General features: G+C 42.4%; 2 protein-coding genes across 2 annotated transcripts in view; both read right to left on the bottom strand.

Annotated features, from left to right (window-relative positions):
- Positions 1-409: 409 nt before the first annotated feature.
- Positions 410-7,481, bottom strand: scly (selenocysteine lyase). Its single transcript, XM_083648211.1, has 13 exons — positions 7,403-7,481; positions 6,688-6,773; positions 5,700-5,809; positions 5,074-5,174; positions 4,188-4,356; positions 3,860-3,987; positions 3,215-3,370; positions 3,020-3,126; positions 2,855-2,891; positions 2,145-2,228; positions 965-1,064; positions 715-790; positions 410-627 (listed from the first exon to the last, which is right to left on the bottom strand). Exons 2-13 carry the CDS (start codon positions 6,765-6,767, stop codon positions 474-476), a joined length of 1,302 nt encoding a protein of 433 aa, XP_083504337.1. The 5' UTR covers positions 6,768-6,773; positions 7,403-7,481; the 3' UTR covers positions 410-473.
- A 4,432-nt stretch (positions 7,482-11,913) lies between these two features.
- The window catches only part of kif1aa (kinesin family member 1Aa), a gene marked incomplete at both ends in the record, with an annotated part of 54,840 nt that continues 46,433 nt past the window's right edge, over positions 11,914-20,320 (bottom strand). The window contains 11 exons of the mRNA XM_083647286.1: positions 11,914-11,956; positions 12,055-12,173; positions 12,262-12,454; positions 12,571-12,712; positions 14,893-15,034; positions 16,090-16,161; positions 16,547-16,735; positions 16,823-16,968; positions 17,066-17,127; positions 17,373-17,506; positions 17,642-17,756. Coding sequence (XP_083503412.1) covers positions 11,914-11,956; positions 12,055-12,173; positions 12,262-12,454; positions 12,571-12,712; positions 14,893-15,034; positions 16,090-16,161; positions 16,547-16,735; positions 16,823-16,968; positions 17,066-17,127; positions 17,373-17,506; positions 17,642-17,756 — 1,357 coding nt within the window. The remainder of the gene's footprint in view (positions 11,957-12,054; positions 12,174-12,261; positions 12,455-12,570; positions 12,713-14,892; positions 15,035-16,089; positions 16,162-16,546; positions 16,736-16,822; positions 16,969-17,065; positions 17,128-17,372; positions 17,507-17,641; positions 17,757-20,320) is intronic.

Consider the following 20,320-nt stretch of genomic DNA (forward strand, 5'->3'; position numbering starts at 1 on the left):
CCGCCAAGGCATGGTGGATTACAATGAGCGTTATTTTTTACAACTATTTTAAAAATTAATCTCCAACTCGGCGGGGGAGTAAATAAACACAACTGTCATACTTGCACGATTATAATCAGCAGGTTATAATCGGACTGCTGATTAGGTCAGGTGTGTGTAAAGGATACTGAATGTGAGAAAATTGTTTAAAGTGTACGTCAATACCCCTACATGTCTCCCCGGCTCCAGAAGAGACGATTAGCTGATTAGCTGCTCGCATTACTCTGTGATGGATTGCTTTCAGCAGATCAAAGCAATCCATCCCTGCATAACATCACTCAAGTCACTTTCAGTTTTTCCATTATTTATATTAAATATTTTAAACCATTTTACACAATGAATTAATGTACAAAAAACAAAGATTGTGCACTCTTAATTTTCTATGTCCATATTTTGACCCGTAAGTGCAGTTTATGTAGCCTACATGAAGGCCATCAGTCCATTTCTTCCAGCAGCTGTACGGTGCCTCTCAGGTCCTCCACCACTGTATCCACGTCTGCTTCTGATGTACTTCTGCCCACGCTCAAGCGCAACGCGTTGGCTGCCACCTCGGAGGGAACGCCACAGCTCAGGAGGATATGGGACGGCCTGATGGACAGACGGTACAGAGAGGTCATGGAGCTTCTCCACTGATCAATTCTGGGTCTTGATAAAGGCACAAGTGAGACTCTCTACCTGTCTCCACTGTCTGAGTGGCAGGCGGCGCCCACGCTGGCCAACAACCTTGTACAGTTGGACAAGACCTTCCGCCCTGAAGCAGGAGAGAGATTAATCATTCAAAGCCTTTGGTGTTTACAAATAGCGCCATGCAGGTCATGCCCTCCTCCTGGTCATGCCCTCCTGTGTCTGACAAACATAGGTGTAGGGTTAGAGAGGACACTGTCCGCAGACAAACCAAAGAGAAGGAAGGGAGTGGCCACATCACCTTGTAATCTTGGGCCCAGAATGGAGACGTTACATGTGTTGGGAAGGATGTCAGAGCCAGGGAAATGGCTGTTGAAGTGGAGCTTCTCCCCAAAAACAGCCTGAAAATGCAAACATACTGACTTTTAAACTGCTAAATGTATGACATAGAAGCAACAAGATAAATCTCAGGCAATCTATATAAGTAGGCATCTCGCTCGCTCGATTCCTAGGCTCGCCCGCTGTGTGTTGCTCACAAAAAGTTATTGCCCTTAAGTTTACATGTGCGTGGGTGTGTGTGTGTCCTGTGCTGCAGCATCATACTGTAGATCTAGCTGACATTTAGCTGTCTTAAAAACATTTACAACAGAAACCCACCCAGTCTTAGCTAAGGGTCTAATCTATATGTGCATGAGGCATTGTGTTCCCAAAATGTACAGCTACTTGCTTGTCTACATTATATCCAGAGAAGTCTGAGTGCTTTCCACACAGCACAGCCAGCCTCCCTCCATTCTCCCCTAAGCTGCGGGCTGAGCAGGGACTGTAAATATGGCCCACTTGTCGTTGCTACCGCCGTACGCCTACACTGGCCCGGGTGGGCAGAGTCAGCTACTTTCCCTGGGAAAGAGTTGCCAACACTGTTTCGAATTACCATTACTACTACTAGTGCAAGCGCATCAGCAGATTAAACAGTTTTCATTGAATAAAACTAGACTAAAAGGTCATCAAGTCCTAGAACCACCTGGAAAGTCACTTCATGCCCAAACCCTAGGTCGGATTGGCCTGAAAATTTGCATGGTGGTGATTATAATCTGGGGAAGGTTATGGGCAGGTTGGACCGTCGTGGAACCACTTGAAAAGTCCTGGAAACCACTTCAAGTTCACACCCCAGGTCGGATTGGGCTGCAAATTTGCATGGCGGTCTGTTATGATCCAGGGAATGTCATCAGCAGCTTCTAAATTCCTGGAAACCACCTGGAAAGTCCTGGAAACCACCTCGACTCCACCATCATTTCCAGCCAAGCAAACGTTGCAATTCTATTGCTTTGTGCCTATTAACCCAGGCAACACCGGGTACATTGCTAGTCATTTCTAAATTAGAGAAGCAATAAGGCCTATGAACCACAATCATACTGTAAAATAGATATTGTTACAATTTTCTTCTAAATTAAATCTCAATCTAAAAATGGAAACTGATTTACCCTTAGTCGTTCTTCCAAGTAAAGTCTGGTATTTAGCATATGACGCTCATAATCTGTCAGATTGGCGGTCACAAGCTCTGCAGCCTAAAACACATAATAACACAATAAATCGGTAAATACAAAAGCAGCAATGAAATAACAGTTTTTGAAATACATTAACAAATGAATATCAGTTGTATGTATCAATGTCTCCTAAATCTTCTAGTGTGTGGTGAAAAGAGGCTTTGCAGCTGTATTCTAGAACCTCCTGGCAGCTATGATAGGAGACCACTACATACAGCACAACTAGTCCAACTTCAAGAGAAATAAAAGATTTTAGGGGAAACAAATTGTTTGCACATTTGCCGTGTTTATGTCATGTCGGAAGGAGCAAAACAAAGAACTTTATTTCAATTCATTTGTTTCAAGTTGAAAGTGTTCATGTGTCTAAAATCGCTTGAATTTATTAATATAGAATCAAGAAAAAAAAGCTGCAGCAGATATTGCTTGCTTTTTGTAAGCAGGGTTGATTGTATCAGTGCGACGGCTGCGACCATTCTGATTGAACTTGTAAGTGGTCTTCCAACAGGGCATCGGGTAAGGTTTAAGTGAAACATTATTCTGTGTAACCAGATTGTGAAATTTAGAAATCATCCGTTTAGATTTTTTTAACGTACTTTTGAAAACATTTAACAATTTCAATAACAAGTATAGGAGTACAGAAGATCTACCTTTCCCAGACCAGCAATCATTGGTGTGTTCTCAGTACTGTAATATTCAATAAAGAGAAATTAGTGTATATTTAAATCTGCAGCTCTTTCTGATTTCAATAATCATTTTGCATGCTTGGTGGTTGATTGATGATTATTCAGGTGAGAACATTAATAGAACATTACCCTGGTCTGAAATTCCTCTCCTGTCCTCCTCCAAATAGCATTGGATACAACGGTGTTTTCGTCCCAGGACCGTGCACATACAAGGCACCAATCCGGGGAGCGTAGAACTAGAAATGTAATAACAAAAACTTTCAATTACAATTTTTGTTATTTTTCAAAAGGACAAATCATGTTTTTATACAACAAAACCCTGACCTTGTGTCCTACAATGGTTAGGTAATCCACTCCCAGGTCACAGGCATTGACTCGGATTTTCCCAAAAGCCTGTGCAGCGTCCGTGTGGAGGAGGATTCTGGGTTGCTGATCCTGCTTGTTAAGAGATTTTATTCTCTGGCAGATCTCATGGACTGGCTAAATAGAAAAAGACATTTCAACAAACTGGGTATGTATGTATGTATGTATGTATGTACGGAGCTACACAGAAATGTAGATTTATTTATCTTTTAAACATTTTTTTTTCTTTTATTTCTTCCTTTCTCCTATTTTCGCCCCAATTGTACTTGGCCAACTCCTCTGCTGTCCCAGTCATTGCTCCACCCCCTCTGCCGATCTGGGGAGAATTTTAGATTAGCACATGCTTCCTCCGATACATGTGAAGTCACCAGCCGCTTCTTTTCACCTGACAGGGAGGAGTTTCACCGGCAGGACGTAGTTAGTGTGTGGGAGGATCACGATCACGTCCCCCCCCCCCCCCCGTTACCCTCCTCCCGGAACAGGACAGGCGCCCCGACCGACCAGAGGAGGCGCTACTGCAGCGACCCACCCGCCCGCAGACACAGCCAATTGTGCCTGTATGACTGAAAATGACCTTCAGCTGCCCAAGCCTCTGTCTCCTCTCACCATGAGGACTCCTGTCTCGTTGTTGGCGAGCATGATGGAAATGAGACAAGTGGTGGGACGCACCGCGGCAATGATGTCGTCCACCTCCACACGGGCTGTCACCTTAGAAACAGGCACAAGTGTCACATCTGTGACAAAAACATAGCTGGTCACTGAGACAACACTCAATACACAAACAAGTCAAGAAAGAGTGAAAACTAAATAAATAAATAAATAAAGTCTATTTCAGTTGGTTGTGAAAGGGAAGACTGCCAAAAATACTACATAAAACAAGATGCTATGCTCTTATTAAAAATCGGGGTCTGTAGTGTGTAGCAGGTTCTCTCACCTGCCTTGCCATCTCTCTGTAGGTGTTCAGCTGTCAGTTTGACTGAGTCATGTTCCACATTAGAGATGATGATGTGAGGAAGGTAATTCCTCTTCCCTTCACCTTGCTCTGTAGCCCTGCAGCTTCTCCTGTAGTGTTCCACAGCAGTGTGGAACACCAGGTTATTGGCCTGGAAGAAGGTTAACCTGTTACAGGCCTCTCAACACTGCTGTTTTTACAATACTATTATTATGATTCTAAAGGTTTAGTTACAGAGATGGCAAAAGTACACACATTCTTTACTCAACTACAGATACTTGTGTAAAAGAAAAAGACTGGTAAAGGTGATTCAAGTAAAAGTAACAGGAAAACATCACATCACTGATGTGACAGACTGGACTAGAGAGAGAGAGAGAGAGAGAGAGAGAGAGAGAGAGAGAGAGAGAGAGAGAGAGAGAGAGAGAGAGAGAGAGAGAGAGAGAGAGAGAGAGAGAGAGAGAGAGAGAGAGAGAGAGAGAGAGAGAGAGAGAGAGAGACAGAGACAGAGACAGAGAGAGAGAGAGAGAGAGAGAGAGAGAGAGAGAGAAGTGGTCGAGCATGCATGAAGAGCGGGAGCGGTAGTAACGTGAAAGCTGGGAGAGTGCCAGACAAGAGACGCACAAACATCGTTTTTCTCTGTCATGCATTAAAACTAAAGTAAAGGAGCCTGATTTGAAAATGTAAGGAGTAGAAAGCACAGTAAAAGTAAAGAGTTGTCAAGCAAAGTAAATACTCGGTAAAGTACAAATACCTGAAAATTCTACTTACAGTAACAAAGTTACTGTATCTCTGTTTATCCAACACACAAGACTGTTGTGGCTTTGCAAAACTAGTGCAGAATCGAGTACCTTCATTGATGCTTAATTACCTCTGTTCCACCTGAGGTGAAAATGATGTCCTCTGCTTTACCTCCAACCATTCTCGCCACATTCTCTCTGGACTCATTAATGATTGCCTTGGCATTGGCACCTGGAAATAACACATTTCATACAGGGGGGGAAGAAGTATAGCAAAATAGTATGTAAGATGTCAAATATTGTTTGCACACATACTGACATAGTGGCTGGGTACTGAAAAGGTGTGGGTTTCAATTCATGTAACAACAACAACATATTTCACTCATCGCCATCATCACCATACACTACAGTAACAGGATAATAGAGGGTATGCATGTGATGTGACAGAGGCAGAAGTCACTGCAGGGTCACGCCCACTGAGTCACAGCAAGACTGAGCTTGAATGCAGTAATCAGCCTAGATAACTGACACCTGCTGCTCAGGGAGGAACTTGACACTCATTTTGACACTCATTCCTGACTGAGGGGGCGTGTTCCAGTGGGTGTGCATACCCTCTATACTGTATATTGGAAACCCTACTCAAATTAAAGAAATACATTACATATCCTGTTACATAACTCGCTCTGCATTTCCTATTTCAAATAAAGTGTCAATTCAGTGCCATTTTGAGGCAGGATGCAGTAGGGCTAACCCTCACCTGGTGTATAGCTGCTACTAGGATTTCCCCACGCTTCCTGTAGGGCTTCAGAAATCGCCTGGATCACTTCTGGTTCCAGAGGGGTGGTGGCATTGTAGTCCATATAGATCCTGTATTATAAAATGTACAGGAGAGGGGCGGAAACCTATGTCAGTGGTGGTTGAGTTGAGTTCCCTCCCCCTCCCTCCCCTGATATGTGAAGCGCTTTGAGTGTCTAGAAAGGCGCTATATAAATCCAATCAATTATGTGCTATAAACATACGACACAGATACTGTAATAACCTGTGAGTCTACATGATCACCAACTACAAGAGACTAAAACAATCATGTGTATTGTGATTTGTGAAGAGCATGTAAATCATAAAATCAAGCTCATTTTCCATGCTATGCACTTGGTGAAAGGTGAGTTTGATTCTAAGGTGATACAATCTATGGTCAGGTTCCAAACATCGCATCACTCCCTCCGCTCCTCCACCCGTCCAGTTCGCCTCACCCCTCCACCGCTACGTGGGCTCAAAGGTCTCTCATCCCGAGCTTCTCCTCCCTGGCCCCACAATGGTGGAATGAACTTTCCCAATCGTTCAGAACGGCCGAATTGCTGCCAATTTTTCGTCATAGACTAAAAACTCACCTTTTCAGGCTTCACCTAGGCCCTTCTGGAACTGACTGACACCTTTTCTTGAAAAAAATTAATCTCTACTAATGTCACTTAACTTCTCAGACTAGTTATTAATGTTACAGGTTCTTGTTCCGTCCCAGACTACTTTTTACAAAGTGCTATTCTAGTCCATCATGATGTCTGACTGTCATTGATTGTGTTGCATATTTGTTTTCTGTGCTCGTGACAAAATGTGATATTGTAAGTCAGTGTCTGTAAGTCGCTTTGGACAAAAGCTTCTGCTAAATGACATAATGTAAGTAATGTAATGTAATGTACTAACTGCTGATACCAACAAGTTACCAATCCAATCAAAACTCCATAACTTACCTGTCCAGATTCATCTTTGCATGATGACACAAGGTATGGCCAACAATTGTGTGGCCCTTTACATCAGGATGATCAGCCATAATAACCTGGAGACATACAACTCTTTGTCAAACTATATAAACACATTTATTTTATAAGCTGCTTGGACAACTACAGTTCATTTAAAGCTTATACAGTCACTAGAACAGTGTATTTAGTTCAGTGATATTTGCATGCTACATCAAGCAAGCACCATCAAAGGACAGTAGTTGTAGCTCAAGGCAGAGTTGAACCTTTGCATGCAATTTCTAGTCAGTTTTGCTCCACAATTCACTTCGTGGCAACACTTCTCAAAACTTGGCCAAACTCTAAACGTTTACTGTCAAACCCACGTCACACCTGTCAGCAGCATGACAGGTGTTTACTCAGCTATCATGTTAGCTTCCTAGTCCGGTCATGCTCCGCGGTTCATTCATGCGTTTTAATCAAGGCACATGGGGACGTGTCTTTAACTAACCCGCAGCTGCTCTAAGGACCACCGGACTCATCCCTGGCAGTCTACTGCTGACAGTCATTTAGCTGTTAGCTAGCGACCCGTTCACTTTAGCTAGTATTGCTAACACTAGCTAGCAAGATTAAGTCAATGTTAATCTGCTTCTTTGAGCGTTAAGCTTCTGTCAAACTATTTCCTTTTAGTGAGATGGAAGGCTGGATTTCGTAGGATGGCTCCTCTGACCTTGTGAAGTGATGCGAAGGCCTCTGAATAGATTAGTTATCTGTGTCAATCATCAGCTAGCCAGTAGCGAGTTGTTAAGACTGGATGATGCGCATTGCGCAACAACTACATAACACAGGGTTGCCAAATATCGCAAATGGAAACATGCAGATGGAGCAGGCGCAGCCACAAAGCAATCGCCTCTGACACATGAAATACGGCCAGAAGCAGCGAGTCCACCTCCTGAGGGATGCAGCAGAAGGACAGTTAGTCAACATTTAGGAACATCTGGATTTATATTGATACTATTATTGTGTTAATGGTGTGTAGTACATTGGATATATATGATTTTTTTTCTCGCATTATGTATTGGCAGCCAAAACACAAACACGCTTAAAGCAAGCAAGCATATTTTAAGCCCAGAACGTGTAACTCCATCTCCATTCTCTTTGATGAGACTTTGAAGAACCATAAACAATTCCAAAAACGCGTGTAATAAAAGGACATGGCAACTCCAGGTAGTAGCTACTACAACCAGCAGGGAGCTTTGGTTGAATGCTTTATTGATGCATCAGGAAGATGAAAGTGTATGCTAGTTATTTGTCTCCAGAATTGTCTCGTGTAGTTTAATCATGTTTATTTACATAAAGGCCATCATGTTCTGTAGGCCTACCCAGAGCAATTGAGAAAGAGAGAGTGGCGTCAGCGGAGGACCAAAAATGCGTGACTCATTAACCAATGGACAGCCAGGAAGGGGGCGGGGCTGGGAAAGAACCAACTTGGACCAGTGTTGAAAACGGTTGAAAACTACATTGGGCTTCTGTTGTGGTCATGGCAACAAGGCCAACAACTGTAAGATTTTCAATCCAAGCTGTGGCAAAAAAGAAAAGAAATAAAAGAACATGGCATTCATCGGCAGTGCATTCATCATGTAGCCTACACTTGAAATATATTGTATAAATGATATTCACTCATTAAAAGAAAATCATTTTGTATTTATCCAGTCTGACTTTACAGTCTGCAAGTGTCATTTTGTCAACTAAGGACTTAAAGCATGTGGAAAAAGTTGAGCCACACGGGGGTAACATGTTAAAAACTTTTTTTTAAATCCTTTTCAGTCCTTTTTATGAAAGCCTAGGGATCTGTTTGCATTGGCTTCTGCAAATGTCAACGATTAGCACAAGTTAAGCCATGATGATGATGTGCATTGATTTGACAGGTGGCTCAGGACTCATTTATTAACTGCTTTGGGTTTTCTGATGATTACCGGAGAGCCAAACCATGTGTTCCAGTTTCACACAAGCCAAAATCTTATCAGATAGGGACCCCTGGGACGAAATCTTACAAAATGGGGGCCTATCGTATTTGTGTCAGTTTAGGGATCCTTGACATGAAAAAGTTTGAGAACCACTACAGTAGTCTCTATAAAGAGGACTAGTACACCAGTTTGTGCTGCATAATTTCCATGTTTATTTAATATATGACAATGTGTTTAGTGTACACAAACATTTGACGCTAAACTCAACACTCAAATAGAAACACTGACTGAACTACTGCCCATTTCAGATTTTAAATGGGTACAACTTTATAATACACTGCTCACAGCAATCAGGTTTATATACAATGCAAAATAATATGAAGACATTTTTTTAATGTAGTGGTGCGATTTGAGGATGTTAGAAAAAGAATCAATTCTGATTAGGTGTGGAAGCACAACAATTGATAACATTCATTAAACGGGGATAAATTAAATAAAAATGTTTTGTGAAGGCATTATGTAATATTAAAATAATAGTGAGTGTATGACTATCATAATCTTCTACAGCATCCCTTATAAGATGCAATGCCTAATTAAGCCATAATGAACCAAACTCCTCCTGACACATTGGATGGATTCATACAGGTATGTCCCACATCCACCAGATGGTTCCATGGTAATAGCCTACCTACAATCAATGAGGAAACAGACAATGACACCAGTAGATAGGGCAACACAACCACCCCAGCAGTCATTGATTTAAATATGAATTTACATTCAGTTTGAAAAGTATGTGTTGCACCAAGAAAACTTTGGTTGGCTGATTTAGTCAAATGTGACACACATTGCAAGGCCCAATCCATCAGAATAAAATAAGAAAAACTCGATATAAACATCAACGTCAATTAATAAACCTGTTTTGGAGCTATCTGGGGACTACACATGATACTATTCTATGATACTGGACGTTAAAGGAAATCAGACAGTGTTTGATAGTGTACAGTACAGCGGGGCTTTCCCTCGATGATAATGTATCATGTAGCTGGATAGAATACAACTGCAACCTCTGCTATGAATCTCTGCGATATACTTCACCTTATGCATAATATTGATCAGATGGACTCTAATAAGTGCACAACAAAAGAAAGATATTAACACATTTTTCTCTGATTAGCCACAACTCATAACAATTTTACAATACCTGAAGGTCTGTAAAATTAATCAAAAACTTGGATTGCTTCATTAGATGCCCACAAAGTATACAGTAACTGGATACACACAGTAGAAACCATGTCTCCATAAGGCATGAATGAGGACTTTCCTATCCATCACTTCCTGTAGTCACCTTTTGTAGTCCTATACTTTTTATGCAATCCATGAACTGTTTCCACCTAAGCTACGCCTGATGATGTCCCATCTTTCTATTTAGATAGTACTAATCATGTTTTTGACATGTATGTCTTTGATATTGATGTTTGTATATGTTATGATGAAATATGTTACATGACTTATATATTCTGTCACTTTTGTGGAGGTCCACCCATGATTGATGAGGTGACCTGTGGGAGTCTACTTGTATGGGTGTGACACACAATTGTTTGTAAGATGACCTGATGAAGAGCTGAGGCTCGAAACGTTGTCTGATTTTTAAGAAGTAAAGCATTCTTTAGAGCATAAGTGTGTGCAGGTTCTATTATTATTTCTACTGAACTTGTATCTAACCCAGCACCCCTCAAAGTGATGTGCGTATTTTTTCATTTTTCATACTAGGAATGTAACATTCACATACATACAGGACAGCAATTTCAATGATATGATTAGCAGAAAACAAAGTTATAGCAGCATGAAGGATGTAGATTCAAAGCAACTGGTGCAGAGACATGCTGTACATATGGTTGAAAAGAGAGGCACTACATTTAGTCAATATACATATCATTCAGAAAACCAGTTTCGTTATTCTGTCTTACAAAGAACAGTTTACATACTTCTGCTCGCTGTACAAGGAAGCTCTGTGCAGCTGCTGATGCACAGACAACCTTAATCAATATTCTCTACCTAACCTTTATTTACCTTGTCAGATATAATGTGTAGGAGTTGGGTCGAAGGTCAGGTATGACTATCCTAATCTTAAAAGAGATAGTATAATTCAAGTAAACTTCAGCACAAAGAAACTGGCCAATGGATATCATGTTATTCAATTGTTTAAATAGCAATAACTACATGGGGACAAGGTTATGTTATCAAAACATTTAAGGAACTCATATTAGAAAGTGCAGTGTGCAGAAATTGCACTGTACTACTACTTTAGAAATATAAATGTCTTTGTAAATAAATACATGCAGAAATAAATAAAGCTGTTAAATATCTAAATATTTCACATTTTGATACAAATAAAATTCAGGTAGAGAATGAGATAAAATTTGGGATTGATGTGATGATACTTGATTATTAAATGTGTGATCATACTGTAGATACCCTCAAAGCTCCTACAAGTAGCTAAAATAACATGGACTTTTTGAGTGCCCTTTCTCTTGTCAGGCTGTGTGCTAAAATTTCTGAGATGTTTTAGGAATAAAGGGCAGATTATACAGTGTCAGAATTCATGAGAATCTGAGAACTATTCAGCTCTATGGCTGAACCAAGGAAAAAGAGAAATGTTCTAAAGAGATACACTCAACTGCCATTAATTTTTCTTTCAGCAACTATGTATATTCTAGTTTTACTTTGTATGCCAACCAGTTTAAACATTGTATATAGTCGTAGAGTTAATAGAGAAGAATCTGCGCTTTTGTCTATTTACTTGACAGCTGAGATGCAAATGCAATAATGTGATCCTCGCTGACATGGCAGCTTTAGCTAATGATAACCGTCACTGCATTTTTAAGGAGCAAATGAGTAAGGCTCAATGTGTCACTGACAACAACTACGTTACCATGGTTACCATACATATGTAATCTGAAAAAAGAAACGGTGGCTACTTCTTCCATTTTCTTGATTCCCCCAGCTATGAGTAAATTCCAGTACAGTACAGTGACAACTTTTGAAGAGGTTCTTCAGACTAAATGACACTCACACCGCAGCAAAGGCCAGACACAAAATGGGGGCTTTGGGTCTTGAGAACACTAGTGATGAACTGAGAATGTACAGGGAAGGTGTGGTCGGTGGTGACAGTGGTGGCAGGGAGGGGGCTCAGCACAGGGGAAGGACAGGGATCTATATACAGGTTAGTCTTTGTGTTAAATTTTCTCTCATGAGATTTGTTCAGAGTCTTGTTTCACATCCTCATCTGCCCAGCTCTTCTTCTAGAAAGCTTTGACCTGAGAGACAGAAAAGGGAAATAATTTGTGCAACATTTCTCATTACGAGTTTCTTATTTTTTTACCTAAGGAATACAATGTATAAGTTGGTATTTTACCTGATAGTTCCAGCAAGGAGAGGGTTAAACGCATACAGCCAATCATGCATCTCTTTGTCACTGTTGGCCTGAAGCAATATCCCACGATGCTCTGTGCACACAGCAAACGTGTTCGGGGTCTATTGAGAAAGCCAGAGAATTAGAAGCTTGTTATGGGATACCACACATTTTGACTGATATGAATGATGAGTATTTTAAATCACTAACCTTCAGCATGGCCTGCTGGTCCTCGCTGTACTCCACCTGGGCTGAGGAGAGGTTGAGGATAGCCCGCTCCACAGTGTCTCTCTCTGTGTTGTAGATGTAGACGTATGGCCGGCGCACCACCACATAGCGCTTCACCCATCCATTGGTGTTGGGCTCCAAGAAATGCAAATAGCCCTTCTTTGACACAATGGGGCTGCCAAAACAGAGGCGGAATATCACCACAGATGAGACCAAGAAAACCTGTCGCTACAATGAGCCCAAATGGATGATTTTGTCAAGTGACAGCAGCAGACGTGCAGAACTGCTCACCTGACTCGGATCTCCTGGATGTCAGGAACAAATTTGCGGACACAAGGCTTGGGTTCGGGGGCGCCATTGGGCGACTTGTTGGCCTCTCCATCCTGCTGGGAGTCTGGATTGGGGCTGATAGTACGAGAGCGAGGCGTAGCGGCTCTGTGGTACACACAAATCACACACAGGTGTTGAAGTAAGTGGTGTGGGTTTGCACAACTCCATTCCCCAGTTCCCCATTCCTCAGTTTCAACTCAAAAGTTTGTTGAGCTGGGGGAGGGGCCTAAGCTAAATAGATTTTTCTTTTTTTATTATGTTTTTCCGATTTCCCCTTTTTCTCCCCACTTGTACTTTGTACCCCAATTTTCCCCTCTGCTGCCCTGGTCGCTGCTCCACCCTCTGCTGATCTGAAGAGAGCTGACACTAGCACCATGCTTCCTCCGAGACGTGTAGTAGCCAGCCTCTTCTTTTCACCCGACAGTGGGAGCTTCACCGGTAGGACGTAGCACGTGGGAGGATCACGCTATTCCCACCAGTTCCCTTCCGCACCGAACAGGTGCCCCGACAGAGGGAGGCGCTAGTGCAGGGACCAGGACAAATACCCTCAATCTGGCTTAACCTCCCGCAGACACCAGCCAATCGTGGCTGGACGCCCGACCAAGCCGGATGTAACACGAGGATGTGAACCTGTGCCCCTCGCGTTGGTAGGAAGGGAATCTACTGCTACACTACCCGGACGTCCCTAAGCTACATTTCATGCTCACCTCACCTCAGGGGAGAAGGGACGGACGCACATTCTTCCTACTACTAAAATTGGAGAGCTGTATGTCCGTCCGTAGTGTTGCATGGCACACATCACCTCCAAACTTTGCCGAAACACTTATCTGGGGTCTGGCATGAATCTATCTGGTGCAGAAACAAAAGGAAAAAAGCGCCCATAGGGGGCGCTACGCGGCGATGTTTTAGATTTTGAATGGCTATAACTCATACACCATTGTTCCGATCGCCTCCCAACTTTGCCAAAACACTTTTCAGTGGTCTTGCATAAATTTGGTCATACCAAAAACTTAAGATTGTGGCAATGTTTTAGATTTTAAATGGCCATAATTCAGTGGTTGTAAATTATGTAAACATAATTCCAAGGCAAACAGTGTGCCTTGGTAGTTTTTTGATTCTGACTCTTCACCAAGTTGAATTTACTATTAAGTCAACCATCTTTGTTTCTACTTATTTCCCTTGGCTCCAATGAGCACCTATTTTTAACACCTGCAGTCGTGAAGCAGCACTCCTTAGCCAATTTATTGGCATTTCTCCTCTCTACTATAATTCCTTTACTGTTGTCTTCCTTGGGTCAAGCCACATTTACCCATGGAGGCCCACTTGCGCCATTCAAAATTCAATTTTGTCCAAAACTGTTTTTTTCACTACTTCTCAACTGAGCATGCTCAGAACTGATATGTCATGTCCCACATTCATCGAGTGATGTCATACTCATAAATCACTGATGTCATACAGTTCTATATCACTGATGACATCACAATTGCTTGAGTGACATCACTGATGCTATGACATCACTGATGAGGTCATAAATCACTGAACTCATGACCTCACCCTCAAAACGTGAGCCTCTCCATCCAACTCAATGTGCCTATTATCTACTATCTACATTCTACATCACTGATGACATCATAATTGTTTGAGTGACTTAACTGATGATATGACATCATCATCAATGTAGGCCAATTGGAATTCCCAGAAAATGAGAAAGAAAGTGGTGTTTTTCGTCCCCCCCCCCCCCCCATTAATACACAAGTTTAGGTTTTGAACTATCCATTCCACATAAAATGCAGCTGTTTTAGAATCAGTAAATAAGTGTATCTTGTTAAATAAAAGTCCTTGTTGTCCACTCCCCCCTTACCTGGCTGCCTAGGTGTGAAAAGCTTCTCCAAATGTGAGGCCCATTATCTCTGAATGTTGCTTTTAGGAGTGTGAACATTCAAATAAGCATATCTCCTGAAATCTTACAATCTGCATTTTCATAATCTGTAAAAAACTGAAAAATGACATGTGGGTCGAAATACCAGCAAATGTCACGGCCTGCTTCTGGAGGGTCGCAGAGGACTTCCTATAAGTGAGTCATCTCACGATTATTAGAAATAAAACACATGAAGGAGTTATGCTAGTTTCAAGAAAATTGTTAGTTAGAAGAAGTTTCTATCATAGTTAATCTTGAGTTACTGTGTTCACAAGAATCTGTCTACACATGCTGCACACCTGCATATCATGTAGGTGGAAGGACAAGAATTATGGCAATTAATGCATGAGATTGTATAGTCGTACAGGTATGTCTCAGGACTGACCTGAGATCAGCATTGCCATAGTAACCCTCAACCAAGGAAGGGCATGTTGAGGAGGGTGTCATTGTGGTGAGGGCAGAGGTTGAGGTGGACTCCTTCAGCATTGTGACGGACATCTCTGAGAGCTGCAACACACACACACACACACACACACACACACACACACACACACACACACACACACACACACACACACACACACACACACACACACACACACACACACACACACACACACACACACACACACACACACACACACACACACACACACACACACAGGCTCAGACAAAGCTACAGGTAGAGCAGTGATTCCCAAAGTGTGTACCGCAGCCCCCTGGTGGGCCGTGGAGGTACTACAGGTGGGCCACGAGAGGCATACATGCCAACACTCCCAATTGTTGTGGGAGTCTCCCTATTTTTAACCCTTTCTCGTCCTGTGCTCCCGATTTTCATAGTGATACAAATCAAATGGCTGTAGTGGGCTTCATTTTAAAGCCAGAGTCAACTGATAATATATGAAACGTGAAGACCTAAGGCATCCATTGGTACCACTACCAACCATGTCATGTTTGTCGGGACGGGGGCTAAATAATGCTCCAAAGATAGGCTAAACATTGGCGAGGAAAAAGGAAAATTTTTAAAGGGGTCCCTTGACCTCTCACCTCAAGATATCTGAATGAAAATCGGTTCTATGGGTACCCACGACTCTTCCCTTTAGAGATATAAGGTAGCATTTTTCGATAGGGTAGTGTGAGCATTTTTCATAGCATTAATAGCTTGTTGATTGATTATTTTCTGCTGTTCAGTTTGTCTCAACAAATATCTCATCTGTGTTATGCATGTAAATACTTCTGATGAGCAAGGGGCAAGAAATCGGGTTTAGGGTCTTTTGCATCCATTTTTGTGGATGGAATATTAATTGGTACTGCATTGCTGTACGCCCACGTTCACACATGTTCTGTTTATGAAATAAAAAAAAATACACAGAGAAATACCTCATTTTAGTCTCGTGTGTTGATCAGAGTTGTGACTAAATGGTTGGGAGAGCCACAGAAGATTTTCAGATTTCAAATTGGGCTGCGGGCATTCTTAGGTTTGGGAATGGCTGAGCTCGAGAAAGCAATCAGCAGACACTTATCACAGTTTCTTCAGTAAATGTAAGCAGGTCAAGCACTACCTTGCTCTCACTGGCGCTGACACACACATGGTTGTACTCTCTGTTGAAGGAATGAGTGAGCAGCCGCAAACACTGTGAGTGTAAAAAGGACAGACAGAGCTTTAGATCAGAGAATCATATCATCAATCAATCAATCAATCAATCAATCAGATAACTACAATCTGATCTGTGATATCAGAACAATGTGTAGACTTGAGCTGCTCCAAATAATGAATTCACACCATCTTGGTAAGAAATGAACAGGTGATGATAATGACCCGAGTATACAGTATAGTACCATATTAGTTGGAATACATCTGACATGGAAGTACTATGAACATCCACTTGAAATGACATCACAGATCAGAGGGCAGAACAAACTCATCCCCCTTGTTTCTGGCTATAAAATCCACTAGACTGCATTAGAGTAACATATCTCAAAACTGAAACTCATTATTCAGTAAGTAGTGACGCTGACCTTGGCAGCTAACTCCCTCTGCCTCTCGGTGGGGATGTCAAAGCTGGGACTGGGGTCAGGGTTGACCTCAGAGGGCTGAGGGGAGTCACTCAGCTCCTCACTCACACAGGACAGCAGCGACTCCTGACCCATCAGCAGGGTGGACTCCAGTTTCTCCCTCAACAGGAGGTAATGTCTCGTCTTCTCCACCTGAGATCGACGATACACAATAGCATCAGGCTAGTGTTACTGTATGTGCTACTGTGAAAGATACTGTAAGTAACATATGCCCCCTACGTCTTGGAGAAGGCTGAGTTTCTCCAGCTCCCACTGGTGGTCCAGAATGAGGCTGTCACTGCGGGGCCTCCACCCAGCCAGGTTCTCCTCCCCACGGACGTAGGCCACTGAGGTGTCCAGCACCCGCCTGCGTCTCCTCTGCATACCTGGGGTGGGACAGGCAGAGGGTCAGTATCTCAGAGAGCGAGAGGTGCATACCTTAACGATGGAAATGCAAAGTGGTGACTCTGTTCTGACTCTTACCTGGGCTTCCTGCCTCTGCCAGGTGACACAGGCTGACCTCATACACTCCGGTGATACGGTTTCTAGAAAGAGAATGGCGCCCCGTAAAACAATAGAGAGGATGCATGTGTTCTATGATGTTTCCCTAGTTTGCACTTGCACACTCACCCCTCGGCTGCTCTCAAGCTTTACACACTCACCCCTCGGCTGCTCTCAAGCTTTACACACTCACCCCTCGGCTGCTCTCAAGCTTTACACACTCACCCCTCGGCTGCTCTCAAGCTTTACACACTCACCCCTCGGCTGCTCTCAAGCTTTACACACTCACCCCTCGGCTGCTCTCAAGCTCCCCGTGCCAAAAAGGTTGCGGATGGAGCGGGAGGCCGGCAGCTTGGTGTCCCGGGAGTAGAACACCATGCAGAGATCTTTGGTTATGACTGTGGGCTGGGTGCAGTTCTCCATCTGCAATTGATAAAGCAGGAGGGATTTTCAAGATCATCCCTCCACAGTGCTGTCACACATCACCTCTGAAACCGCAAAGAGCTATTTAAGGCCTGAGGGGCCCGGCTCTGCTTCCCACGAACGCAGGCACTGTACCTCCACGTAGGCTGAGAGCGTCATGTAGATCTTCTCCCCGTACGGGGTGACTCGGTTTAGCAGCAGGGAGTTGTGCATGGAGCTGTCCCAGGCTGCCTCAAAGCGGTAGAAGATTCTGAAGTGGTCAATGGAAAAGGAGACCAAGGAAATAAATTAGCTATTAAACCTCATGCTAAAGACCCTCAATCTAACCACAACGGCTACGTATAACTCCGCGTAGATCCGGCCACAGAAATATAGTTTTATTCTATACACCGAGAACATAAATGCCATGATTTGGAAATACTGTACGTTTTTATAATCAATTTACTGTAGGAAATGTACAGTATCTGAAGTTGTCAAGACTACAAAAGTGATAATGAAATTATTTGCATGCAACAGGACGCTTGAGGTGATGTTCTCCTTTATAGAAAACTACAGAAAAGCAGGAAGAGTGGAGATGGCTATTGGTACCGAACAGAAGGAGGAGAATGAGAGACTGACAGACAAAATGAGGGACAGGGCTGTGAAATACCTATGATCAACTTCCAAGGAAATGCTGTGAGAAAGAGGAAATCAGCAAAACAATGAAAAGTGACAGTCAGGAAGAATGCTGTGGTTGTGAGCTGTGTGGCTGGGATGGCGTTTTCCTTTAAACTTAATAATGTAATCTTCTCGGCCGTATGTCATACGTCAACACACTATCATGGACAGTATATGTTGCCCATCAAAGATTAAGATTAAGACAGCTGAGCATTCAATGTAGAAGATCCTAACCCGCTCGATGCTACACTATCTCTCATTCTCCTCTACCATTGAAAAGGTCAAATAACAGCACATGACCATTGCTTAATGCTGCTATCTGTTACTCCTCTATGATTTACCCCATATGTTAACATATGAGATTTTCCCATTTCCCCTGAGCGAATAATCACACATTGAAACCAGTTAATCTTCTGGCCCGCAGCCCAGTATGGCCTTAAATCTCTCTATATATATTAAAAAAAGATAATCCAAGCAAGAATTGTAAAAAGGAAAAGGAAACAAATGTTTCTGTCATAAAAACAAGCTGAATGGGCTCTTCATGAGGTTCAGATGTTGTGGACTGAAGTGACCTTGTGAGAAAGTGAACAACGTGTCACCCAGAAGGAAGCAAACAGCGATGGACTAAGTTGACTCTAAAGTAATGGGAGGCCGGCGGTGCGCTGTGCCAGTGAAGGAGATATTTCAGCAGGGAGATGGCGTCTCCCTTTCAACAAATGGCTTTACAAAGTATACTTGCACACACATTATGTCAAACACATACGCAACACGCGCGCGCGCACGCACACACACACACACACACACAAACACACCCGCGTAGGAGTACACACGCACACACTACTCTCTCAGTAGTAGAAGCCTGTTCGCTCACACTACAAGGAAGCAATTTCCTCTTTGAACTGCACTGACATGTGCTTCTCTTTTCTTTTTACTACCCCCTTAAAAATATCGAAGCCAGGGTTGAAGTCATGCTGCTGGCGTAACATGTGAGGAAGCGTTTGGCAGGGTGTCATTAAGGTATAAGTCAGATTCAAAAATATTCACAACATCGCAGCCATTCTGGGGAAAGTGCTACTGGTGAGGTCATGATTCCATGGATTACATTTTAATGGCTGGAATTAAACACCTTGCCAAAGAAGGTACTGTAAATTATGTGTTCCGTACAAACGGCACTTGAGTAATGGTGGATGACTAGTGTTCCTGTTGCTCAGAAATGTTCTGATGGGAAGGACTGTCTCTTGGGAGGAAAGGTCACAGGCTGAACTGTGTCCAGGAATACAAATGAATGACACAGAAATCAGAAGGGAGTATCAGTGTGTCTTGCATAGGTCAACACTAGAAACATGTCAAATACTGTAGAGTGGAGAGAGGAAGGTGGGAAAAGGACAACCTAGAATTTATAGTTTAATTTCAGGGCTTTATGAATGCTTTTGCTACAAACAAGGTGCATCTCTGCCTGCTGTTCTAAATAACTACATGTGCTGTAATAATGAATCACTACTGCCCTCTCATGGTAAGTCACACTCATGCCTCATTTCATACTTGAGGCATGCACTTTCGACCTTCTGACTCACGTAAAATTATACAATATGACTTTCACAATGAACCATATATCTGTGAATAAATCAGCACCTTATTATCAAATCAAATGATCAAAGACTTACTAATAGGAGAGATGGACAGATGAGAAAGGCACATCATTTATTTGTTATGGTGGCAACATTTCCCAAATTCTCTGGTACTGGCCGATAGTATAGCATGATAAAGATAATATAGCATGGTAAAGAGAGAATAGCATGGTAAAGATAGTATAGCATGGTAAAGATAATATAGCATGGTAAAGAGAGAATAGCATGGTAAAGATAATATAGCATGGTAAAGAGAGAATAGCATGGTAAAGATAGTATAGCATGGTAAAGATAGTAAAGCATGGTAAAGATAATATAGCATGGTAAAGATAATATAGCATGGTAAAGAGAGAATAGCATGGTAAAGATAGTATAGCATGGTAAAGATAGTAAAGCATGGTAAAGATAATATAGCATGGTAAAGATAATATAGCATGGTAAAGATAATATAGCATGGTAAAGATAGTATAGCATGGTAAAGAGAGAATAGCATGGTAAAGATAGTATAGCATGGTAAAGATAGTATAGC

Source organism: Poromitra crassiceps (assembly GCF_964638095.1).
Source record: "Poromitra crassiceps genome assembly, chromosome: 12".
Lineage (NCBI taxonomy): Eukaryota > Metazoa > Chordata > Actinopteri > Beryciformes > Melamphaidae > Poromitra > Poromitra crassiceps.